Here is a 26,565-nt window from a genome sequence, read left to right as displayed (position 1 = left end):
AATTGATTTAGCATTCTCAAATAAATTATTTGACTATTTCAATTTATTAAATTCTAATCCAGTCACCTTTCTTATAATTAGAGCACATATTTACAAAGAATCTTAAATCTTTGAACTTAGAAATGTCTGTGATTTCTTAATTAATGGAAACTACATTAATATTTTCTACTGAATCTAAGACTTCAAAAATATTCTCTAATATACACAATTTAATTGTGTAAAAATGTATGTTTCTAGATATTTCCTATTGAGTTAAATTTTATCCTTTAACAACTTTGTCAACACCCCATTGCCCATCAGAAAAGTACATCAGCTTTTATTCATATAAGTTATGATTAATTAGAGTGTCTCTACCAAGTCCAAATCCAAATTATAAATTTTGCCTATTAGCACTTTATGATATTTCTATTTTAAAAATATATTTAAGACTTGGATTTATAATAAAATCACAAAACGCTTGCAACTATTAATTTGTGTAGTCTACTTAAGGATATAGTGTGTCCAAGTTGTAAATTTAAAACAATTAGGCACTTTGGTTGTAGTTAGATTTTAATAATTGAATTTTTTATTCATTTATTTCTTAGACTTCTGGAATCAATTCAAAAATAGGATATCTCATCAACAAATTTTACACTGATTATTTTTATGACGCCCTATTCAAGAAATTATTTATTAGATTATGAGTCTTTTTATATGATTAAATTTATTTAGATTTGTTATTAGGCAAATGAGAGATTAATTATGCTAGCTTGAGAATGTCAGTATAATGATGATCTTATAAGCTATCATAGTTAATATTGATATATTCTTTCTTAAATATTGGCTGCTAAAAAATTTCTGAGAAAAGATAAAAGTTAGATGAAATCGCTTATTCTAACGAGTCTATGAAAGAAATAGAAAATTAATTGAATTGATTTCTCAATATTTGCGAAAGACTTGACATATTTATTTGCTATTGCAAATCATAATCCTTATTTTGCTGATTATCCATTTATTTATTAAATAAATCTAAGTTACTGAGAATTTAGCTTTTAACTCTTTCCAGCATGCTTAAATTGAATTGCTAGTTTGATTCTACTTGCTTTGCTATTTTCTAGATCTTTTGGGTATTTTTTGGTTTTTATTCAAGTGCATCATCAACTATTTTCTTCAACTCTTAATTCTTCTAAAAGATAGATTTAGAATCATCATTAATTATTTTCTATATATCTAGTTTTCTTGAAATATTATTGTATTCCTTCACCAAATTGCTTTCTTGTTCCTGCTATTGTTAAATAAATTTTATGCATTTCTATTAAACAGAAGATATTTTCTTTTCTATTTGATCTCTAAGATCCTAGAAAAAACTCATGACATCATTTATCATTTTTTAATTCATATCATCCATTTTGGTAAAGAAATTGCTGAGTTGCTATTTTAGCTGTTAAGATACTTCTTTTTCATAAGGTGGCCAATTATAGAAATAAGTTTATTAAGTCGCTTCAATCATTTTCTAAAAGCTGATTGAAGTTACACCTGCTAAATCATCTTATTCTTCAATACAGCAAGCACATGAAAGAACTTAAGAGATGTCTTTATGAAATCTAATTAAGTTTATGTCGTAGCTAGGGTGAATATTGCACTTAAATTATAGCTTCTCCATGTTATATTTACTCTTAGAAATCTTATTATATAAATCAAAATTTCAAAAATTAATAATTATTGATAAAAAATCAGCAAAAACATAAATGATACTTAAGTCAATTAGATAAATTCTGATGTGACCTGATTTTAATTATGAATAAGAGCTATAACATAAGACTGAATTATTCTAAAATATTAGATTTTAAAAATTAAAAAATTTATTATTAATATCAATATTCACTAAAGTAATTATTTGATACTAATACATACATTAAAAAAAATAACTCTATTTTTTGATTTTATATATTGATTTTTTCTCACTAATTTTAATTATTTTAAATTAAAAATTTGTTAATTTTTATGAATTCTATTACAATTAGATTTAAATATTTACTCTAGTCGTTAATAAAAAATATAAAAGCTTCAATTATTTTAAAAAATAAATTTATTTAAATTATTTATACCAAAATCAATTAGATAAATTCTAATTTGATCTGAATCTACTTTAGAAAAAGTATTATTATAGCATCAAGCCATAGGAAAATATTAGATTTTGAAAATATAAAATTGATTTTAAATCTTAAAATGATTTCTGAATATAATAATTTAATATAATTGCAATAAAATAGAATAACTCAATTTTATAAGAATATTTTGATTTATTCACACAAATCTTAATTTATTTAAATTAAAAGTTTGTTAATTCGCATTAATTTTATTTTATTTAATGAAATTGTTAATAAATAAAAAGCTTTAATTTCTTTAATAAAAATAAATTTATTTTTTTTTAATTTTTTATTTTCCTAAATTAATTTTTAATGATTTTATGAAAAAAATAAAATTCATACAATTAATTAAAAAATAAATTTTAGATATTTTGAATATATTTGCAATATATTTAATCCTCACAATCTAACTAAAGGTTTACCGGCCATAGCAAGACATTCACCTATTGATTTTTGTAATATAATTGATATAACACAACTCAATTAGATATAAATATTATTTATTATAAATTATATATCATTTAATTTTAAAATACCAGTAATGAATGATGCTTCTTCACTAGCAAGGTAAGCAACTGCACTTGATACATCTTCTGGTACTCCAAGACGAGAAACACCTATTATTTTTATTAAATAATTATAAATATTATAGTAAGTTTTTAAAAATCGTATTAAAATAAATAGATTTTTAAATTTTTTTAAGAAGTTTTTAGATTAGATAAAAGATTCTTTTTTTTTCATTATTTTAAATCGTTTTTTTAATGAAGAGTTTGTTTTACCTTCTGAAAGAATTGTTTGTTATTCTCTGTCCTTCCAAAGGGCTTCGGAGAATTTAGTTTTAATGACACCTGGGGCTACACAGTTAACACGGATACCATCTGATTAAAGTTCTCTTGCAAGCAATTTATTCATAACTAAAACCATGGTCTTAGTGATACCATAAAAACCAATTAGGTTTTCTTATTCATAACCACTGAGTGAGCTTACTAAAATTACGTTAGCTCCTTTTCTACCTCTCATGAAGGGAAGAGCATCACGAACAAGGAAGAGAACACCCTTAAAATTAATTTCATACATTTTATCCATAGCCTATTCCGGAGTGTCTGTGAAAGCACCCATGAAGGTGGAGACTGCAGCATTAGGGATCAAGCTATTTAATAAATATTTATAAAAATAATTAGATTATAATTATGAGAAAGAGAAGATTGATTTAGTAGGATTAACATTTTTAAAATGAAAATTTTTATAAAATAATAAAAGATCTATTTACATATCAACACCTCCGAACTTGTCCTTAGCGAATTATAAGAGCTTTTATCTATCTTCAGGCTTTCCTGCATGACAAACTAAACCTTCAGCTTTTCCACCTAATTATCTAATCATCTCTACTGCTTCAGTAACATTCTTTTGGCTACGAGAGTTGATGATAACTGTGGCTCCTTCTAAAGCTAATCTCTTGGATATATCCAAACCTATACCAGTTGAAGAAGCGGTTACAATAGCAACCTTGTTTTCGAATCTTCTAGGATATGTTGTTGTCATTTATTTATATATTCTATCAATAATTATATTAATAAGTAATTTATTTAATAATTTTTAATTCCAAAATAAATAATTACTTGATACTAAAAAGCGAAATTTCTTGTATAAATGATGTTATTAATCCTTATTGAGTACATAAGATATTTCAACTTTTTTAAAAACCTATTTGCTGGAAAATTTCTTTATTAGTAATCTAAAAGTGACGGATGTGTCGTATATTTTTATAATATTTTTACTAGCTCTCATTACTTTACCGAATCAATTATAATTAAATTTAATCAATAATCTAATTTATGACCTAAGTAATGAATAAATCATTTATATTCATTATTCATATTTTTAATATAATCTCTTGTTCTTCAATTTAGCTTAATATAATAAAGGTTAACAAACAAATCTTAATTAAAAAACATTTTTAACACAAATTAAATCGAAATTGCAAAAAAAAAGGAATTAACATAAAGGAAAGGAGGTAGTTAATTAATTAATTAGTTACTCATTAGCAAAAAATTTTAAATCTAAATTTTAATACTTTCATCTGCAATATCATTCAAAAATACTCACTTTGTTTTAAATATTTCACTTAATTGAAAATATTTAAAAAAAAACAAACTTATTAGAAATATTTTTCTTGAATACAATACTTTATACAATGCGATATCATCTGTTTTTAAAGGATATATCATCAATTTTATCATGCTTTTTTTTAATTTTTGAAAATTTCAGAAAAAATGGCTAAAATTTAAAGGGGTGAGAATGTATGAGAATTTAAGGTAATTATTTTTTACAAATTGTATTAATCATTAGTATCTCGATTTTTGAACTTATAATAAATAATAAATTTAATAAATCTAAATGTATTTTATGAAAAAATAAACATAAAATAATTTATTAATTGTTTAGATTTTTTTAGAAAATAAAAAGAAATCAAAAATTCAGAATAAATTTGTATTTTAACAATTCAAAAAAACGAAAATATTTTTTTTAATTAAGATTTAAATTTACTAAAAAATTAAAAGAAATAATTAAATAAGGCTTTCAAATGAGTAGTGAGCGATAGCTATATATTTTAAGTTCCAATTATTGAAGACTGTATAGACTTTAATTTAACACTTTGTGGATAAGCTATCGAATTTTGCTCAAAATGATGGTATCTAAAATCAAAGAACATGCCAAGAGAATAAATATTGGAATTACCATACTGTATTAATATAGGAGGTTAATGTAAATCAAATATGTCTGCTCTGCTTGCTAATTCGTAGGGTATATAAAACATTATGATAATGATAACTGTATGATAAGTATTGCTTAAACTTTAGGATCCTCCCTCGTCTAGTTGTGGATGGATTAGAAACTCTTATAATCCAATAGAAAATTAATGCACACATACATACCTTAAATTCATTGTTTAACTGTTAATAATAAATTTTGTATACATAAATTGATTTATTGTACATAAAAGGAAATCTAAAGAACTCAAAAAGAAATCATACTTTATTTATTATGATATGATATTAAAATTTTGTATTAATATGTAATTTTTGTAATTAATTAAAAATTTAATAATTATTTATTTATTTATTTATTTATTTATTTATTTATTTACTCATTTAAATTAAATTTAAGTTTATCGCTTTGGTAAAAAATAATTTTAAATATATTTTTGATAACAAATTTAAATAAATTCTATCAAAATTATTATGCTTGCTTTTACTACATTTAAGTTTCAAAAAAAATAATCATTTTATCTTATTTGCTTTTTATCTGAATTTTTTGGTATTTATTAAAACTTTAAAAGAAGGACGAACATAAAAAATTTTGTCAGAACAAAAATTTTTGCAATAAATAAATTTATAAAAGTATCAAAAATAAATTATCATTCAAGTGATTCAAAATATTGTAAGAAAGTAATTAATCATAATAAATATAAATTATTTGGTTGTATTTTTATGTTTAATTAAATTAATTTCTCAAATATATGTAGGAATGGGTGTGGTGTGGATAAATAGATTTGGCTTACAAATTTTTATTAAAAAAATTATTAAATAATTTTCAATTACTTTTGAATACACAAAAATGCAAATAATTAATTAATTAATTCATGCCTTTTCATGAAGAATAAAGAAAACTAATTTTTTGAAAAAAATTTAATATTTGTTTTGAATATCTTATAAACAAACAAAAAACATGATAATAAATCCATTACAAATTTTAACTTGTTTATGCTTTGTTTGTTAAAAGTTTAAAACATAAAGTTTACAATTAAATGTTAAATAATACTATTAATTTTTTTTGTTCATTAAATAAAAATAAAAAAAATATTTTATGAAGTAACTTATTTTTTATCTTTCAGATCCTTCGTTTAAAATATAGAAACCAAAGTAAGAAGTAATAAGAAATATAAAACAATTAAACAATTTTTAGTCTTTTGTAAAAACCAAACAAGCTAGTACAAATATAAACAGTAACAACTAGAATAATTTTATTAGATTTTTATTAAATTAAATTAGTACACTCTTTAATTTAAACAGTGTTAGCGCATAATAAAAATATAATTAAAATTTTACCACAAAAAAAAATACAAAAATATCTTTCTATGTGTTTTTTAGATTACAACACAACTAAACAAAGTTAATATAATGAAACCTTTAAAAATTGTTTAGATAAATAAGTAAATAAATAAATAATTTATAAAAAAATTAACAGAAATGATCCCATGTTTACATTAATTAATTTATAAATATAATAAATATTCTTTTATAAAAATTAAAATCCAGATAATAAGGAGCAACTTGGTTGATAATAAAAGCAAAAATTTACAACCCCAAATATAAAACTTGATTAAATCCAAATAAAAAAATTCAAATTTGGATAATTATTACATTGATTAATATTTGCTAATTGAAGATGAATTAGAATAGAAATAATTATCTTTATGTAATTAGGCTTTGTTTGATCAGAAATGTTGAGAAATAAAATTGTTAAAATTAAATGAATTTAAAGTAATATTTCAAATTAATTCAGTGTAATCTCAGATAATGCTCATAATATCTAAAATAATATCAATTATAATAATGAAATCTCTTTACTTCTCTCTCTATTTTATTTTCTCAAACAAATACGTTTATCAGAAATTGAGTGTTTTAAACTTTGTTAAATTAATGTTTAAAATTACACATTTAAAATTTTAATGGATGAGTAAATGATTAAAAATACCTAGGTAATATTTTTGATTTTTTATTGCAGCTATTTGAATATTATTTTAAGGATAAAAGGAGGTAGGTGTTGCTTGTGTTTGCGTCAAGCTATTTTAATTATAATTTTTCATATTAAGATAGTAGGTTTTACTAATTCATGGCTATTTATTATTAATTATTGCAATATTGATTACCACAGAAAATTAAGATATGTCGACAATTAGTACTTACTATGTAGATTCGGTAGAGAGGCTTATGTAATAAAATTTGACCCTTAAATGGAGAATCCTCATAAAAAGAGATTTCCTATTTATATTATATGAATACTTTTTTGGTTTTTGATGTTTTAAATTGTTTTGAGAAAGTTTTTCATTCATTTAGTTTTTAATTGGGATTGGCTATGTTTAGATTTATAAATTAGAACTAAAATTTTGTTTGAAAAAGTTCAAAATCTAATTAATCAATATCTTAAAAAAACAACAAGAAACTAAGTGAAAAAGGAGATATTTTGCGCAATTTTTTTAATAGAAAGAATCTACTTTAGTTTCAACCGTTCTGGGAATTTGAGCAAGGATCTCTTAACAGAGAAGTATAGCACTAAATAATAAAGAAAATAAAGAGATAATCATCAGTTAATAAGCTTTTAACTGGTAGATCATTCATATATAATTATCATAGTTCTTTACATAGATAAATTAATAATGATTAAACAAAAGCATCTAATTTGGATTATTTGCGTTAATGTCTTTTTTAGTTTCCTTAATATTGGCTCTTAATCAAATTTTATAATAGCACTTAGACTCTACTCTGAAAACAGCAACAGTGCTAGTAATCAATATACGTATGCTCCATCTAACTTCCTCTTTGGAGTTTAATAAATAAAATTTCACTTTATTATATTGAGTATTATAGTGGACTCCTTAAGCTTTATATTAAATACTGTACTACTAATCATCGTATATAAATAGCCTTACACTTCTATAATATACAAATTAAATTTTACAAACTATATTTTTCTTCCTCTAAAACTTGTTTTTAGTATAGCTTCTCATGCCTAAAACAGCACTACCTTTGACGCTGATAATATATCCATCCATTGTATATCTACTAGCAACTCTGGCGACTCGAAGAGTGCTTGCAACGTTATATTTAGCTAGAAATTTTTCTTAGTATTTCAATATATAGTGATCTTTTTTTGCGCTTGCAGCATATTTTTATTCAAATATTACTACAATATATTTATTAAATAACAATCATCTGCACAATAGCCTATCACATAAGAATTGCAAGTTCCTTTTTCGAATGAAATTAATTCAATGAAAAAAGGATCTAAAAGCAATTCTATATCATATACAACTCGTTCCACCACAAAAAAAGGAAGTATAAATGACTTAGAAATGTGTAACTAAAATATAAATTAAAAGTCCCCTCCAAACAGCGCTTAACTCTAAGCTATTAAATCTAATAAAATAGGCTAAAATATGATTAACTAAAACGAGTAAAATTATCTCTCCAATTTGGTTTTACCTGTAGATTTTAACAATTCTCAAGTTATTCTCCAAACCTAAAATTTTCTATACAAAACCTATCCCAAAAATAGCACTGAAACTTGTGAATCATAATAAAGTGAAAATAGCAATCAATAAGTATATAAGCCTTTTGCAAACTCTCTTTTCATGTTTGACAAAAAAAATAAATCAAATCCTTTAATGGAGAAGCATCCAGATAATGCCTTAAATGATTAAAGCAACAGGCAGAGAGAATCTATTTCTTCTTAAAGAGCATCGATAGTATCTCAAAATTTATCTTATAATAGCAATTTGAGTCCGTCAATCTCTCATTTCACTCAAAGTGCATATTCAGCAAGCTTATAAAGCTCCTCTCCAAAGAGATTTAGCTTAAATTTATATAAATGCTCAGCAGAAGCATCTTAAAATCCAATTAAAATTTTTTGTAAACTTGAATAACAAATGCAGTCAAGCATTATTCTAAATCCATCTTCGTAAATTTAACACAATAACGCTTAATAAGGCATTCATGGTGAACATTATGAGGCAAGTAGTTCATATGAATGCTACAGTCCGACAAATAACACTTTTGATAAATCACCTCAAAATCTTAACATTAAGAACGAAAATTAAAAGAATATTTTTGGTAATTCTCAACAGCTATAATTAAAAAAATCAGAAAGTGAGCAAATCTATGAAGCTTCAAATGAAAGCGAAGGGTCATATTAAAGTAACTCTGATCAAAGTAGCATAAACACTCCTGACATCTCAGTCAGCAGTAGTGAAAATTAAAGTGATTAAAATCAATCGCCAAACAAATATTTTAGAACAGATAAAACAAAAATCAACCCTCTTGCCTTAGCTCCAAGTACTGCTATTGTTGGTCACAATCTATCAACTACTGCAGCCAATTAAATGATAAACGCTTTTGATTCAATCCTTAAATAAAATTAGAACCACAACTCAATAAATCCACTATCAAATTTTGTCTCACGAATATTTTAGTCAGTAGTTAAATGAAACAATTTATCAATTAAAAATAAACGAACAAATCCATCTTTGCAAATCAAAAATTTAATTTTAATTATTCAACAAATAAGTAAATAAATAAATAAAATTCTACATTAACTAATTAATTAATCAATAAAAAAACATGAAATTTAGGAATTAGTAAAAGTTAAAATGAATGAAAATAATTAATTTATAACAAAACTTAATTAATAAATAAATTTTAATTGTATGTAAACTAGGTGTAGTTAATTAATTAAATTAATATACCTTATATAATATTTATATTCAATTTTAGCAAGCTTAATTAATTCTTTTTAATTTAAGCTAAATTGTTAATTCATATTAGTTTGATAAATAAAATAAATATCTTGTTGATTGCTGAACTAAATACTGTTATTCTTTCTTTAAGACATCTAATTTACAAGATTAAAATAATTATAATTTAGAAATATATTGATTGGCCATTCATTATATATGACTACTTGATAAAATACTGACAAATTATTTTATGTTTAATAAATTTCTTTCTTAAATTTTTCACTTTGAAGCTAAATTAAATTGTCTTTAAAACAATTATATTATTTAGTTAGTACATGATTTATTAAGGAATCCTCCTATCAAAATAGCTATATTAATGTTTTTAAATAGATAATCAAGTTTCATAAGAAGTAATTTTAAAGTTTTTAAAAAAATATTTATAATAATTATATCATTTTGATAATATTTTCATTAAAAAATAGATGAATATTTATTTTAGCAATATATTCTACAAATATAGTATTTTCTTTTTAGCTTGCATTGATTGAGTTATATGAATATAAATTAGTATTTATTATTTTATTGTTTTGTTTATATTAAGTTTTTTAAATTTGTCTCAAAATTTAATAAATGTTATAAAAGATTATTTGTTTATATTTATATCATTTAAAGAATGAAGCAAATTAAGTAAATATATAATTTTACTACTCTATTCTTTTATAAAATTGAAGGAGTATTTTCTTTAATTTATTAATTTAATTTTGGATACAATTTTAATATCAAAAAATAGATTTTTTTTAATTATAGAAGAGTTGTTTTTATTATTTTTTAATGTTTGAATAACTTAATTGGTAGTAAGAAATAATTATTTGAATAACAAGGTATAATTTATATATTTATCTACGAATGCATCGAAAATGTTAAGGTGTAAATGGTTTGGTGAAATTCAAAGTAGTTTAGTAAAACTCAGCTTAACTTTAATTAAGTTATTGGATGATATTTTTACAAAAAGTATTATTAGATGAAATGAAATGAAATTAGTTTATTAAGTTTTTTAAATTTGTCTCAAAATTAAATAAATATTATAAATGATTATTTGTTTTTATATATATGTCATTTAAAGAATGAAACAAAGATCGTAAATATATTATTTTAATGCTCAATTCTTTTATAAAAATGTAGGAGTATTTTCTTTAATTTATTATATTAATTTTGGATACAATTTTGATGAAAAAATAGATTTTTTTTAATTATAGAAGAGTCTTTTTTATTATTTTTTAATGTTTAAATAACTTAATTGGTTGTAAAAATTATGATTTTAATAACATGGTATAATTTATGTAGTCTAGGAATACATCCAAAGTGCTAAGGTGTAAATAGTATGGTGAAATTCAAAATAGTTTATTAAAACTCAGCTTAACTTTTATTAAGCTTCTGGCTGGATATTATTATAATCAAAAAAATATGAGATGAGATGAAATGAAATTAGTTTATTTTTAGGAAATATGATGGAGTTGAAAAAAGTTAATCAGATTACATAATTTGAAAATGTAAAAATCAAATTTAGATTAATATTTTTAAAACAGGCTCATTGAAATATAATAATGTATAAAGAGACATTACTGAGAAAAATTAATTTTATATGCGATGGGGAATCAGTGTTTTTAAAAGAAATTAAATGCTTATAAAGATTTTGTTGTATTTAGCTAAAAGTAATCCTACAATATAATTCAATTATTTACTTAACAATATTTTTGAAAATTAATTAACAATTTCTAAATATAACATAGATAGCTAGCTAGATAAATCTCTCTTTTTTAATGGATAATTATAAATGCGATAGCATACTATAATTTTAATCAATATCTCCCCAATTTCAAATTAACAACAGAGCCCTTTCTGCATTTTTTTCAGATGTTGAAAGAGATCAATTCTACTCACAAAAAAGTAGTTAGCACTACACTAAATTAGATAAAAACTCAGAATAAGCTTGCATTTTAAATGATTCATCATAACAATTGACTGAGCTTTACCAGAGGATTTAAGTACGCAAGCATTTAAGCGCTTGGCCAAAATAATAAGAGAATTCACCTTAAAACATTTCTAAATAAAAATTTGATTCTAAATATCCTAATTAATTAGTAAAATCACAAATTAACTCATTTAGCGACTTAGATTAAAAATTATCTTAGTTAAATGAATAATAAATGAGTTAAAGAATCGGTTCACAACAAGTAAACTCGGGTCTCTCTTAACAAGGGAATAGCCTTATAGGGAAAAAGAAAAGAAGAGGACATCTTTGGAGCGGAATTAAGGTCCTATAAGCACAAATAAAAAGCAATAGAATAAGATCTCTAAGCGAAAGTTATCAAAATTAGAACTTGTCTTCAGATTAAATTTTTTCTAAGCCTGAAAAGCCTAAATTGAAATTGTAAATCAAATCTTTGAGTTTCTAATAAAAATTAGAATCAAATAGATTAAAATAATTGTCATACTCATCACAAAATAAGTCTAAGTTTTTTCTTAATCAAAGTACAGAAGAAATGCAAAATTCTCAAGCATATTTACTAAATAAATAAAAAAATAACATCGCTTTTAATGTTTTTTATGAAAATGAAGATTTTATGAGTTCGAAATACAATTAGCCTTTTAAACGCTAAAGCCTTGTAAAGCAACAAGAAATGCTTTAAAACTTTTCTCCTATTAAATTAAATTAACTTTCCAGCAATAATCTTTCTACTCCTGCAAAAAGATCGAGAGCAACCACTTAAGAGAGCTCAACATAAAATACATCGATCCATATAAATCAAAATACAAATCCAATATAAATTAAACAAGATTTACAATATTAAAATTAAATATCAATTTTCTAAACAAGTCCAGAAATTATATCAATCACTCCCTTAAAAAACCCATCTTTAGCATAAATCGAGCACAATTACAACAGTGACAGTATTGATAATATTAAAAATAAATCTTACACTCTCTTGAATGAGTTTGCAGCCACATAAAACACATATAATCTTAGTCAAAAGCCAGAAGCATTTAATTCTAAAAAGAAAATAATACTAAAGGTGAAAAAGGAATCAAATAAACTAAGTCCAATAATCGATCCATAAATACTAAGCAACAATCACACTAATTAAGAGCTAAATAAACTGTCTTTCTCAAACTCTCCCGTAAAAAGCAAAAATATTTAAATATAAAAGCTATCATAAACTAGAAAAGTTATTTTATTCTCAAAAAAATAATCAGCTAAGGATCTCAACACATCTGAAATTGAATAAGAAAATAATTTAATTGAAAAAGGAAATTTTGTATCAAACGAAATGCTATCTTCTACCACAAAATACCTCGAATGTAGAAAAATGTTCACTTTTTCTAAGGCTTTGATGAGTAGAGATCCTTAAAAATTTGAGAGTGATTGTCTTCAAAGCTAAAACAACAAATGATTTAAATTATCTTTATCCTAATGGATTTAAAATATAATTAATAAATAAATTAATTAATCTATTTATATTACTATTCTATTAATTTTCTTACTTGCTTATCTGTATATATTTCTAACAAATTCATTTTTACCATTCAAATAATTATTCTATTAATAACGAAAAGTTGGTTGATGAACTCAATTAAAAATAATTCTTTGTTATTTTTAAATTCATTTTGAAAAAAAATTTGTAGCTAATTAATATTTTATCAAGCTCCTTACCTTCTTATTTTGAAATTTGGTCTTAAAAATAATAAATATACTATGATTCAAAAATACATTTTATTTATTTCTTTCAAAAAGCTGCTGAAGAAATTTCTAAATAAAATCTACATTAATTTATGTAAGAAGAACATAAATATAATTTTACACTTTAAATTTTTAAATTCTTATTGTGCTTTTTTAAAATATACATCAAAAATAAATAGACATAAAAAAGCTCAATCTCAAGATTGAGATACCTAAAATATAGAATGAATTTATTTATTTGTTTTTTTATAATTTACTAGTTTGCGATCAGTATTTATATTAATTTAAATTATGTAATCAATTTTCTTGTTTCATTATTTCATTTGGGAGTATGTGGAAATTCACTCATTTAAATTTATTAAATTAAATAATCTGTAAATTAATAACTAAATTTTCTGTGGACTTGGATGATTTACAATTTCTATCAATTAAGATAAATATTATAATAAAAATTTGCATATAAAAATATATGATTGTAAGATAAAATTTATGATTTTATTTATTACTTTTTTTAAATTCATGGTTTTATAGTTAAAGTAATAATTACTAGAATCAAAGTTATATATAATCTATCATAAAAAATAAAAACATATTGTAAAATAGGAAGTCTACAGCATTGAAAAAATGAAAATTTTTTACACATCCCAACCCAAATAATTATAGCTTTTATTAAAATTATTTACCTTATTATATTGTTAAGAATATATTAAAATTAAAGTAAATATTTTTAGTTTAGAAAAAAAATAATTTATTTAAGTATTTATAATACATTAAAAAAATTATAATTGATTTTAATTCTTCAAATTATGATTTTTAAAGATATCTAAGTCTCATTTATTTAAAAAATTTTAAATAGAATTTAATATGTTTTACAAAATTGTAAAAATTAGCAAAGAATACTTTTTAGAAGGTATTAAGTTTCTATTTGTACTTCCAAATCTGATAATTAAAAGCTATAAAATTCATTTAATTAGAAAAAAGTCATTGATATTCAAATATTTAATAAAAAGATAGATAAGATAAAGCTATAGATTCAGGAATAATCAGATTGATATAAGGTTAAAACTTCATAGAAACTAAATATTCTTTATATATTTAAAGTTGATACAAAAAAATGTCTTTTATATTTAAAAAATTATTAATAAAACATTATATTATTTATATATATTTTATGAAGTACCTACACTTAACTAACTAATTTAGAATTGTTTAAAATACTTTAAATATTTTTGCTAAGTTAGCTTAATAAACGCAACCAAAAGATGGTTAAGATTATATTAATATTTCAAATATAACTTAGAAATTGCTAATTTAAATAGATAACACTTCAAATTATTTTTATTATAATTATCAATTATAAAATTAAAATATTTAACTTAAATAAAACTCTCATTAAAATTTTTTTCCAATCTTTCTCACTTAAAATGATATCTTAAAAACCGTCTTAAGTTCCCAATATGGCAGAAAATCCAATTGATCACAAAAAGGTAATGAACAGAAATTTGGCAGATGAAAATCCTACAGCTGTTGAAATGACATGCGCTCACTGCAATTAAATTCAAAGAACTGATGTTAAACCTAAAGTAGGGTCAGGTACTTACATAATGTGTTTAATTCTACATATACCTGGATGCTGCTGTCTTCCTTTTTTAATGGACAAATGTAAAGACTAAGTACACTACTGCTCAAATTGTTAATCTTAGCTTGGAAAATATGAATACAAGATGTGTAAATGAAAGTTAAGATTATATTTTTTAACATATTTAAATTGTTATGAAATTATGTCATAGTAAAATATTTATATTAAATCTATTGTAACTTATTTTAGTTTTAAAAGAAATATTATCATTACAATATTTTACAAAAAAAAGTATTGAATTTTATTTTTAAAGTTAATATTATGATTATAATATTTTACTAGAAAAGTATTGAATTTTATTTTTAAAATTAATATTATACTTAAATCCCATACATTTTTTACAAGCCCAGCTATGAATGCTTAAAGAATTAAATGGCTAGGCGGGCTTGTAAAAAATGAGCTGGATTTAAGAATATCGTTACAATCAAAAAGCATTGAAATTTATTTTTAAAGTTAATATTATGATTACAATATTTTACAACAAAAGGTATTCAATTTTATTTCTCATAATTTAATACTGTCTTTAATTTAAACAATCATTAACTATTTGAAAAATTTTCACTAAATTCAGAGATGATTACATTCAAGCTATAATTTATCTATTCAGTAAGCATCTATTGTAAATTTAAATTTTTATTAATTTGAATGTAGATTATTCAGACTTTCTTTTGTTAAAGTTTTTATCTATTCTAATATTAAATCTGATAATTATGGTAAATCTATCTTGAAATTTAAAATTAGTTCTATAAATTAATTCAATTACTAAAAAGGATATTTGGCTATTTTAAAGAAAAATTTTTACTAAGAATATACTAAATTATATTCTTTAAAAAGTGTTCTAGCATTAATCTTGTTTAAAATAGTAAACATTTAAAAAATAAAACAATAAAAATAATTAAAAACAGTAAAATAATAAACCATTAAATTTAAAAATGTATCCTCAAGTTTAGAACGGTAATCCCCAAGCCTAGAATAATGATCCTCATAATCAAAATGCTTTACCTCCAGTTACTTATCCTCCTATGTAAAATCAACCATTGTAGATATAGAGTAAATTGCCATACAAATTTACAAAAAGCGAGTTTTATAACCGTGTTTTTGCATTTTATAAAATTATTTCAAATTTTACATTTTGCGAATTTAAAGCATTCTAAAAACTCAAATATAAAGCTGTTTTAAGCTTATTTAGCTTTATTTATAATGTTATTAAGATATATTACATTTCACTTTTTGTAAATTAAATAGGCATTTCACTCTAGTAAAATCCATAAGTTTAATAAGATATGGCTGATAAGACTCCTTATCCTTTTTAAACAACCTGCCATCACTGCAAAAAAACTTCAACAACTAAAGTTACAAGTAAAGCAGGGTATGGAACATGGACAATGTGCTCCATCTTTTGTGTTTTGACTGGTTGCGGCTGCATTCCTTTTTTTATTAATAACTGCAAAGATAAAATTCATACTTGCCCTAATTGCTAAACTTAACTTGGTGTTTTTAGATACAAAGTTTTCTGAAAAATAAGAAGAAAATTCAAAATAAATAAATCTAGAATAAGTAATAGTTAATTAAATTTAATTAACTAATATCTATTATTATATTATTCCAAATTTTAAACAAAAATCAAAAATTTAAATAAATTTTTCTTTTTATGCTTTTTATAATTTATTTGATGTGTAAATAATCATTTAAAGTTAAAGTAATTTATATCCTATAATTAATTATTCTTAATTAAATATTTGTTAGAAATACAATATACTGTCAGTTCTAAACAAAAGCACTTCCATAAATTTAAATTTTATAATTCGTGCATTTAGAAACAAATAATGAAGAAAAAATATAAAATAATAAGAAATAATTAATAATAAAGCAAAAGTTTAACATGAATAAATGAGTTAAATTAGCAAATAAATAAAGAAGACTAAAAGGATTAAAAATAAATAAAATAAAAAGTTAACAATTTGCTAAAGCAGAACCAAAGCTTGATGCATCAACAACATCAATTTAATTGTTACTTTTTTAATATTGAAGAAAAAATATATAATTAATTAGTTAGAAGGAAAAAATGAAGAAAAATATGAAATTATAAGAAATTAATTAATTAATAAATAGGCAAAATTGAAAATGAAAAAAATAAATTAAATAAACAGATAAAAAAAATTTAAAAACTAACTAAGATTTTCAAAATTTAATTTTCTTTTTTTATACTAAACAGTTGTTTGAATTTTTATCATTAAATATTACTTATTATAGCCTATCAAAAATTAAAAAGGCATTTTACTCTAGTTAGAAGGAAAAAATCAAGAAAAATATGAAATAATCTTAGGAATGAATTAATTACTAATAAAAGTAAAAGTTGAAAATAAAAAATGAGCTAAACTAACTAAAAAATTAAGAAAGAGAAGAACAAAAACAGGATAAAAAAAGAAAAATTAATCAAATAAACAGCTAATAAATAAATAAATTAAAATAATTATTTTGTTTTAAATTCATTTCTATATTAAAAAATATCAAAATCCAAAAAAATAAACTGTTTTTACATAAGAACAATTTTCAAATCTGATAGATTAGTGCAATTTGCTAAAGTAGAACATAAGCCTAATAATTTATCTTAATCACAAATTTTATATTAACTTTTTAAATATTGAAGGAAAAATAAATAATAAATCACTAGTTAGAAGAAAAATATCAAATAATAAAAAGAGAATAGTTAGTTAGTTAGTTAGTTAATAATCAAAATAAAAATTAAAAGTCAAAATTAAGTTAAAATAATTAAAAGATATTTGTAGATACAAAAATGAATAATATAGATGTAATTTCTATTAGAAAAATAATATCAATAAATTGAAAATTATAAAAAAAACAATAATTAATAAAAATATTAATAAAATTATTATACCTCAGATCAATATAAAGAGCCTAATGAGATTAAAGCAAAGAGTTTAAAAACTTTTTTTATTAATAATAAAAAATTTAAACAATATTGATAAAAAAAAAAATTTTTACTTTTTCTAAATTATCAACATATTTTTCCTATTATATCATTTATTTTTTTTATTTCTCAAAAATGTTAAATAAAATAAATTTATTATTAATATATTAAAAAGTTAGTTAGTTTCCATTTATTTCAAATTAATTTGGTTAAAAAGAACAAATAAATTATAATAACTATCAAATATAAATTTATAAAATTGCTTTTAGGAAAAGATATCACACAAAGTTAATTAATTAAATTTTTAATTATTAAATCTTAATATTTCTATTTAAAACCTATTCTTAAAAATATAGTAGGAATTAGTTAGAGACATATGTTGAAAATATTCTAGTAATTAGAGCACTTAAACTTTAATAAAATAATTATTATTTAGTAGATTTTTCAGTTTTACTACAGTGATTTTAGTTATTAATGAGGGGAATATTTATATTTATGAAACATATTTAACATTTATTTAATATATTATTATATATATATATACTGTAAATGCTCATTAATTAAGGCATTCCCTAAGTATCTTTTTTGCCCAAAAAAAAGTGCCATAAAACATTTAGTTGATATGTCTTAAAATTTGGTATCTGTTTATATATTTTACATACATACATTATATAAAATAAATAAAATTCATAAATTGATATAAACAAATATTTCTAAATATATAAATAGTAAATAAATAAATTCAATTAAAATGGAAATGAATATTATTTAGATCTTATTAATATAAATCTGAATTTTTATTGAGCAATTTTATTGTATCCCACATTATCTCTTTTCTGTAGCAATCATAAGTATTAGATTTTAAAGCATGAAATTAATTGAGTGAAATTTCTATTTAAGAATTTCTATACTTAATAATTTTTTCTATTTCTTTCAATACTTATTGATTAATTTAGTCACATCTGATATGTTAATTATTTAAAATAAAATATTAATTTATTATACTTTTTGCTTATACTTCAATATAATTAATTAATTAATTAATTACTTTGGAAAGTTCAAATTTAGTTTAAAATATAAATTCTATGAAACCAGTTGAAGAATATTTTTCATAAATATTTTGCTATCTTCTGATTAATTTATTGAGTAAGTCTTAGAGTTCAAATGTAGACTCAATTTATTAAGATCTCTTAAATTTAGAAAAGCCCTAGAAAGACCCTCAAGTTTTTGAAACTCCCAACTTTTTATTATCCATATTATATATATTAAAAACACATATAAAAATAATTAATTTATTATCTAAAGCAATTAATTAATTAAGTAATAAATTTAATTTTTAGTTGGTTAAATTTTGCAATAAATTTGAATTTAATAATTTAAATAAAATTATTCTGTCTTTCTTTTTTTGAGTTAAGTCAAAAGTAGATTGAAAGAAAAAAAAATTTTTAATTACAAATAAATCCATAAATAAATATTATTATTTAAACAAGAAAAATAAATTACCTGTTCAAACACAGATAGAATTTATTGAGCTTGTTATAGGGAAATATGTTATTGAATGCTTCGGTAAGGGAGTCAACTGCTTGCTATTAGCATCTAAAAACTCTATTAAGATTAATATTACATTTTTTTAAATTACAAAGAAAAAGAATATTTTACAGAGTAAAATTTAAGCTAAGCTCTTTAAGGGTTTATATATCTTTAAAAGCAGAAAGAGCATGAGATAATGCTTATATAGAAAGATCACTAATATTCCATCTTTTTGATATAAATTATTTTAATTAAAGATAATTAATTTCAAAGTAATTTTACCCTGCAAAGTTTAAAGTAAGTTTTTTTATTCTAGTTGAATTAATAATTGTTGATAAGCTTTTACAGATACTTATAAAGCTTTAATCAAACTATTGTTAAACGTTCCAGTGAGATAAACCAAGCTATAGTTCTTCTAGATTTGGACATGTTGAAAGCTGAGATAGGCAACTAGCTAAGTCAACAACACTTTGACATGTAACATTACAAAGACTTAGATTTAAATGATAAATAACATTTAATTAAACTGACATCGAAAATAGATTGTTATTTACTTTGGAATATCAAGACAAAAAGATCTTAAGGTAGTTTTGTTTCTTTAAAAGAAAGTCTTTAAATGTTTGCAAAATAAAAAGAAAGATCTATCGCTTATTTTAGTATTAATCTGCAATTCTTTTAATTTTACTTGACCTTACTTATACTACCCCTCTAAAAACATCTTTGTTTTCAAAAGAATAAATTTGTAATAAGTCTACATGAATTTAAATTATTTATTAATTTATTAATTACATCAAATACTTCAATAGATCCAAAAGAAATCTTCAATAAGTAGACTTTTTATAACTCAGCTATAGCTTCTCCTATAGATTCTAAATGACTTTCTGAGAGTCTGTTAACGCAACTATTTAAATTTCAATTAAATCACCTTTTTATAGAATAAAAAATAAATAAATATCTTACCCATTTAACATTATTTAGACATTCTTTTCAACTTAAGAATATTTGCAAACATCATAAATGAAGTTTTTAAGAGGCACAATAAATATCTTATTCGAAATCCTGTAAATTTGAAAGTAGTTTAAACGGATTCAAATGTGTTTATTTATTTATTTACTTTTCTACGTCAAATATATATTCTTAAATCTAATCTAGATTTATGTTGCTCATTTTTATTTATTTATTTATTGTTTTTTTTCTACTTTTGATAAAAAATTAATTAAATCAAATATTTGTAAATTTTTAGATATTTAATTTTAAGAATCTAATAAAATCCTAATATGAACTTTTCTATATTCTATTTATCTTAGTTGGATAATTTAAAATAATTTAATTTTTTATTTATTTTGTTTTGATTAGTAGAAATTTGTAAACAAAGAATATAAAATGAAAATGAGTTATCATAAATAAACAAATATGAAAATATTAATTTAAACTTATTTATTAAATACTTACTATTTCTATGAAAATTTTAAACTTTAAATTGTTTGTTTTGTATTTAGATAGATTATTAAAAATTCAACTAATAATGTCTATTTTATAGGCTGCAAAGAATTCTATAAGCTTTTCTTTTAAGACAGGTTTTATAAGGAAGTAATCGAATTACGCTAAGGGATTATTGTTTGTGTAGTTTTAATCAATTAAAAAATTTTCATCGATTCCTGAACATCCTATAATTTGACACATATTTGAGAAATTAGGATAAACTTAATTCAAAAAACTTTTTATCTGATACAATCCTTCAAATCCACTAACATCAGGCATATTTATATCTAAGAAAATGAATTTAAAAAATCTATTTTGACTAATTTAAACATTTTGTTAGTCGTCTTCATCCATGTTTAACTAATTTTATTGTTGATATTCTTTATAAATATTTTCTTGCAATTTACTCATTGATTTTTGTTGTTATTAATCTGGCATTTTTATAGAGTCGAAAAGATATTGTTCTGGTTACATTTGTTTTTTAGGTTATTAACAACTCGTAAATCTTTACTTTACTATTTCTATTGCTTTTGTAGCTGAATAACAAATCATGCAGCTAATTCCAAACCTTTTCTCAATTATATTTTTTAAAGCCTCACAACAAAACACATTATCATCTACAATAAGAATTTACTCATTTCGCTGCTAGATTTGCTCAGCTTAAAAAGTGAAAACTTGTTTCCCATATTAAGAAGTTATCCTGTTTTATTAATAAATAAATAAATAAATTACTTTCAAAAATTTAATATTTTGAGTAGAAAATAAATTGTAAAAAATAAATATGCAAAAAGAATGATTTATTTTTTATTAATTACTGTAAATCTATCTATTTTCTCACCCACTTAAATACTCACTAAAAAAGCCATCATTTTATTTTTTTAAGGCAGGTATAATTTAGTGTAGGGTTGTTGGGTGGAAGAAAAAAAATATAAGAGGAATCACAGTAATTCAAAAAAAGAAATAAATAAATTAATTACATTGTTTGGTAATTATTTTTTAAAGGAGAAATTGGAGAAGGCAATTCCCTTTAGAGTTTATAATTTCTACTTGCTATAGAGTTGGAATCTTAGTTATATTTAGAATTTACCATATCGTTTATGCTTGCTTCTATAAATTTATTTTTTATTTCTGGACCCTTCTTAACGGTGTTTGCTAGAGAATTTTATTTAGTCAATGTTGTATTATGATAAATTTGTAAAGAACTTGTAATTTCTTTGTTTAGAATAGAGGCTATTGGATTAAACATCTATTAATTTGATTTTTCTAGCTTATTTTTATTATCTTGATTTAATGGATGCTATATTTAAATTGAAAAGCTATTATTTTACTTTACTTTTTGCTTATTTTAATTAGGATTTTCTTGCAATTCAGTTAAAGAAATGTATGTCATTGAGCAGTAACTCTTGTATTCTTAAGAACCTGATGTATGAGCCCTATTGAATTCACCTTTTGTATCTAATAATTTATGTGATTTTATCTTATCTGCAGATCTATTGCCTTCTTTAAAAAGCTTTTTTTTTATTTTTTATTTTGAACTTTATAAGCTAGATTCGCTATGGAAACTATAAATTTTCTTTACATTTTTGTTAACACTGCAAGAGAGATTTGGGAAATTTGATTTTAATTTTTTTACATTGTTTTAATCGGCTTCTAATTTTTATTTTTTGGGTAAATGGCCTTCATATAATGACTGAGAAAGTAGTGCAGATGATTCTTGTGTTTCAGCAATCTATTATATTACTTTTATTTTATTGTGCCTAAAGGAAGGATTATGATCAGTGATTGTGAGAGTGAAAGTTGAGCCTATTCCCTTTTCGCTTTCAACCTTCAATCCTTTATCCTACTTATTATTCTACTGAATACTTTAATTACTTTGATTTATATTCATGATGCTATTAGAATTGATATTTTGGTTTATTTGAGAACTCATATTTTCATTTGTTGGAGGTTTAGCTAATTATATGCTTAGCATGTTCGAAATTAAGAGTCCTAATCCAACTCCTTACTGATTATAATTTTATGTTTCTTCGTCATCTATTTTGCCAAATGCCTTAAACAGTTGTTTAAGTTTACTTTTTTCTATTCCAATTCCTGTGTCTTTTATCGAAACTTGAATGGAATTTAAAGAATTATATTCTGATTATATGAAAATTCGTCCATTGTGCGTGAATTTTAATGCGTTGGATATCAAGTTAATAATTACTTATTTGATACGCTCTTGATCGCTGTAAATGATATTTTTAAATTGATTGCTCTAATCAATGTAGAAAGAGTTTTGAATAAATCTATTTCTTAATATGATTTCTGTATTTAGTTTGTATGCTTGAATGTTAAACATCTTAATACAATCGTTTAACAAATTCAAAAGATTGAAAGGTTAAATGTTAAGTTTAAATTAATCAGCTTTAATCCTAGCCATATCAAGGTAATCATTTGATAAATTAAGTATATATTTTGAGTTTTGCAAAGCTGTTGCGATGTTGTTTTAAATTTCAACTATATCTACTTATTTCTGCTACACTTTTTTTAAAGCTTAAATATCATAATCAATTGTGTCTAGAATATTTATAATACAGTTTAGTGGATTTCTCAATTCGTGTGAAAGGTAGGAGACTATTTATTGCTTTTGAAGATTAGCTAATTTCAGATGTTATATATATTTTCTATGAGTCACATCTCTCACCATTAATAATATCATTGCTTTCCCTTCTATGATGGATGGGAAAAGACTTATGTCAAAATCTCTCTGCTCAGAAGAAAGATTAGTTTCTTAATTAGCTGAGTTGTTACCTTTATCAATACATTATTAAGAAATCTAAAAGTTCATAAAACTTGGGTTATAAATATTATAATAACCAACAACAGAATGTTAATTTTAATTACAATTTTATTTGCCAGCCTGATTCTAAAGCTTATGAGGAGAAGCCAATGATTGCTAAGTCAAATTGGTTTATTAATTTTGATTCATATTATTCTAAATAATGTTGTAGCTATTCGTCAGATTGTTGCTTATTTGGTGATTATTTTATGATTAATATTGTTGATTAGAATTTATTTAAAAAGATATGGGGCTTGTAGGATTTAAGTTATTATTATTATTACTAGGCATATTACTAAAAGTACTAGTGTATATACTACTCTAAATAGGTCCAATTTGGATGCTGTTTGTCCTCTCTTTCTAAATATGATAGTGATTGCTTGTCGTTATAACAGGAGAGCTGTTATTAACTGGGTATAAATTGTTAGGATTTTTAAGATTCATATTATTGATATTATTAGTATTATTACTATTGTTATTATTATTTAAACTTTGGTTTTTTATAGAAGCTATAGAGTTATTCTAGTTTAAATTTGCTTGGTGCTAAATTAAACCAAAAGAATTGCTTTGATTCTAGGTAGTAGATCTAGGAGTGCTTGTATTTACTTTCTTGAGCTTGGAACGAACAATTATTGTTTCATTCAAAATCATATTTGTTTCTATATTATCAAAGTGGTTTTAATTTATGAATTACTAAGTTTTTAAAAGGTTTTTTTGAATTTCATAAAGTAAATATTGCTGATTGCTACTTTTGTCTATCTTATTGCTTTAATATGAGCTATTTTCATTGAATTAAACTATCTTTTAGTGGTTTATTTATAGGTTATGCATATTAGAAGTTTTTTTATAATTTTTTTTTGTGGATTCTTCAGTGTTGATAGTCGGTATCTAGTGAGAAAAGTTACTTCGGTCTAAAGCATTTGTACTTTAGTAATTCATTGAGTATTAATTATTAAAATTATTTTATTCGTGCATCTGCAGGGCACTTGCTAACGTTAGATTTTTAAAAGATTCAAAACTTGCTTTATTTTTAGTTGTTTCTTAGTGTGTGTTTTCTGCAGATCCAAAATAAGTCTAATTTATTTCAGATTTGAGATTTGGTAAATTAGATATAGTTTCTTTCAGCTAAGCGTTATCTGTGCAATCTAATAGCAAAAGACTTGATTTGTTGTTATAAACTATGTTCATTTCAGAGTCCATAAAAATTATTCTAGTTTGTAAATTATTGATTAATTATAAGTTAAATTTTCATTTAAAAATAAATATCTAAAAGGAAGGAGGGAAAATATTATTTATCTTTATTTTAATAAAAGTGATAGTTTTTTTTTTAATAATAATGAATAAAGAATTAATAAATAATTAAATAAATTACCCCTCTGGAAAAAAATTAAAAAAGACTTGATAGAGATTTGGAATGTTTTTAAGATTTAGATTTAGGTTTGAAGCATATTCGCTCTCTTTAATTGATTTATAGATGTTGGTTTTTAAATTTTCTTTTGTTTAGCTGTTAATTTCAGTGTAGGATTATTCTTCGTTAACCTATTCGATCTTATAAAGGTCATTAAGCTTATTCTATTTTTAGATCTAATTATCCATCGATTTACATTTTTTATAAAAGATGCTTGGAAATCTACGTTTAAGGATTTCTTAAGAGTTCATCAGATCATTTTATTATGAAGCTAAATTTTATTTTTTTTATGCATTAATTTTATTATTGTTCAAATGATAATTTATTGATATCCTTTTATCATAAAAATTATCTTCATTTTACTCAGCTTAATAACTACTTTGCATTAATTTTCTTTAATTATTCAAAGGGCTATTGTAATCATAAATAGAATCAACATGCTTTAAAAATCTATTTTATTATTTTTATAGCCACTTTGAATCAATGCTATCCTAAATATTCAAATTATAGATGTTTTTTATCTATTCTTCTTTTGGCTACTTTATATAGTTTTTATTATTATTAAATTACTTTTCATAAATCCCTGTTTAATTTTCATTACTTCCCAATTAATTTTTGCTATCTTCTTCTTACCTTTTCTTTTGTTAAAAAAGTGATGCCATTTTGTTTTTTTAAAAAGAGTTGTTATTGGTTTGATTGTCTGAAAATGAAATTATATCTGCTTAATTAATTTGTTTTTATTTATCGCTCAGATGCTTCTCAGTTAATTCTTATATAGAATCAGATATTTAATCTTTACCCATAATTTGCTTGTTTGATGATGTTGGCCTACTCGTTAAATATATTAAAGTCTCTTTTCCTAAAAATCCTTATGAAATGTATGATGCATCTTGATTCCTTAAATGATTAAAGTAGCCTGTATCTTAATCGTGGTTAGAAAAACTTAAGTTCACTGCTTTGCTTCTTCTTTACTCGCCTACAAATTCTAATTAAGGGCAAGAGAAGAATTATTTGATATTCCTTTTACTTTACTAACCCTTTGCTAATTATATTCTAAGATGATCTATTTAGGATTTAATTTATTCAATTTTTTGCAATTTTTTTTGTATTACGAAAAAACAAACACTTGATAAATTAACTCCGAAAAAGATTATCTGGTTGCTATAGTTTAAGTTATAAATTTCCATACGGATGTATAAAAAGTAGATTTAATTGATTAGAAGCAAAATAATCTGAAATGAAATTATTTCTAGCTATGTTATCAGAGCATAAAGTGAAAGTAAGCTTAATTAATACTAGAAACTAAAAAACAACGACTGTTTAAAATAGCAAGTATGTTCTTCTTGTATGTATTAGCATGTATAGTCAATTG

At 22.2% G+C, this 26,565-nt stretch overlaps 10 protein-coding genes across 10 annotated transcripts; 3 read left to right on the top strand and 7 right to left on the bottom strand. All coding sequences in view use genetic code 6, as the record gives it.

The window, feature by feature from the left end:
• Positions 1-16: 16 nt before the first annotated feature.
• On the bottom strand, positions 17-1,642 carry TTHERM_00011550 (hypothetical protein; the record flags this gene model as incomplete). The annotated part of the gene is made up of 1 exon (XM_001008234.1): positions 17-1,642. The coding sequence occupies one exon, from the start codon at positions 1,640-1,642 to the stop codon at positions 17-19; it is 1,626 nt and encodes a 541-aa protein (XP_001008234.1).
• An 886-nt stretch (positions 1,643-2,528) lies between these two features.
• On the bottom strand, positions 2,529-3,671 carry TTHERM_00011540 (enoyl-(acyl carrier) reductase; the record flags this gene model as incomplete). Its single annotated transcript, XM_001008233.3, has 4 exons — positions 2,529-2,572; positions 2,666-2,746; positions 2,909-3,279; positions 3,400-3,671. 4 exons carry the CDS (start codon positions 3,669-3,671, stop codon positions 2,529-2,531), a joined length of 768 nt encoding a protein of 255 aa, XP_001008233.2.
• Positions 3,672-7,644: 3,973 nt separating this feature from the next.
• On the bottom strand, positions 7,645-7,965 carry TTHERM_00011539 (hypothetical protein; the record flags this gene model as incomplete). Its single annotated transcript, XM_001471061.1, has 2 exons — positions 7,645-7,793; positions 7,872-7,965. The coding sequence occupies 2 exons, from the start codon at positions 7,963-7,965 to the stop codon at positions 7,645-7,647; spliced, it is 243 nt and encodes an 80-aa protein (XP_001471111.1).
• Positions 7,966-8,184: 219 nt separating this feature from the next.
• TTHERM_00011530 (hypothetical protein) lies at positions 8,185-9,396 on the top strand (the record flags this gene model as incomplete). The annotated part of the gene is made up of 1 exon (XM_001008232.3): positions 8,185-9,396. One exon carries the CDS (start codon positions 8,185-8,187, stop codon positions 9,394-9,396), a length of 1,212 nt encoding a protein of 403 aa, XP_001008232.3.
• Positions 9,397-12,081: 2,685 nt separating this feature from the next.
• Positions 12,082-12,438, bottom strand: TTHERM_000011529 (transmembrane protein, putative; the record flags this gene model as incomplete). The annotated part of the gene is made up of 1 exon (XM_012795667.1): positions 12,082-12,438. The coding sequence occupies one exon, from the start codon at positions 12,436-12,438 to the stop codon at positions 12,082-12,084; it is 357 nt and encodes a 118-aa protein (XP_012651121.1).
• A 579-nt stretch (positions 12,439-13,017) lies between these two features.
• TTHERM_000011528 (hypothetical protein) lies at positions 13,018-13,221 on the bottom strand (the record flags this gene model as incomplete). Its single annotated transcript, XM_012795666.1, has 2 exons — positions 13,018-13,114; positions 13,169-13,221. 2 exons carry the CDS (start codon positions 13,219-13,221, stop codon positions 13,018-13,020), a joined length of 150 nt encoding a protein of 49 aa, XP_012651120.1.
• A 1,620-nt stretch (positions 13,222-14,841) lies between these two features.
• On the top strand, positions 14,842-15,120 carry TTHERM_00011510 (LITAF-like zinc ribbon domain protein; the record flags this gene model as incomplete). Its single annotated transcript, XM_001008230.3, has 1 exon — positions 14,842-15,120. The coding sequence occupies one exon, from the start codon at positions 14,842-14,844 to the stop codon at positions 15,118-15,120; it is 279 nt and encodes a 92-aa protein (XP_001008230.3).
• An 835-nt stretch (positions 15,121-15,955) lies between these two features.
• Positions 15,956-16,540, top strand: TTHERM_00011500 (LITAF-like zinc ribbon domain protein; the record flags this gene model as incomplete). The annotated part of the gene is made up of 2 exons (XM_001008229.1): positions 15,956-16,073; positions 16,269-16,540. The coding sequence occupies 2 exons, from the start codon at positions 15,956-15,958 to the stop codon at positions 16,538-16,540; spliced, it is 390 nt and encodes a 129-aa protein (XP_001008229.1).
• A 2,157-nt stretch (positions 16,541-18,697) lies between these two features.
• Positions 18,698-20,652, bottom strand: TTHERM_00011490 (hypothetical protein; the record flags this gene model as incomplete). The annotated part of the gene is made up of 9 exons (XM_001008228.3): positions 18,698-18,917; positions 19,004-19,195; positions 19,459-19,560; positions 19,615-19,713; positions 19,768-19,977; positions 20,040-20,203; positions 20,275-20,386; positions 20,446-20,544; positions 20,600-20,652. 9 exons carry the CDS (start codon positions 20,650-20,652, stop codon positions 18,698-18,700), a joined length of 1,251 nt encoding a protein of 416 aa, XP_001008228.2.
• A 348-nt stretch (positions 20,653-21,000) lies between these two features.
• TTHERM_00011480 (ATPase, histidine kinase-, DNA gyrase B) lies at positions 21,001-26,380 on the bottom strand (the record flags this gene model as incomplete). Its single annotated transcript, XM_001008227.2, has 5 exons — positions 21,001-21,667; positions 21,945-22,477; positions 22,547-24,995; positions 25,158-25,604; positions 25,764-26,380. 5 exons carry the CDS (start codon positions 26,378-26,380, stop codon positions 21,001-21,003), a joined length of 4,713 nt encoding a protein of 1,570 aa, XP_001008227.2.
• Positions 26,381-26,565: the final 185 nt, after the last annotated feature.

This window comes from Tetrahymena thermophila, assembly GCF_000189635.1.
Source record: "Tetrahymena thermophila SB210 genomic scaffold scf_8254803, whole genome shotgun sequence".
Lineage (NCBI taxonomy): Eukaryota > Ciliophora > Oligohymenophorea > Hymenostomatida > Tetrahymenidae > Tetrahymena > Tetrahymena thermophila.
The sequence above is the reverse complement of the archived record's forward strand: the minus strand, read 5'-3'. Positions and strand labels throughout refer to the sequence as shown.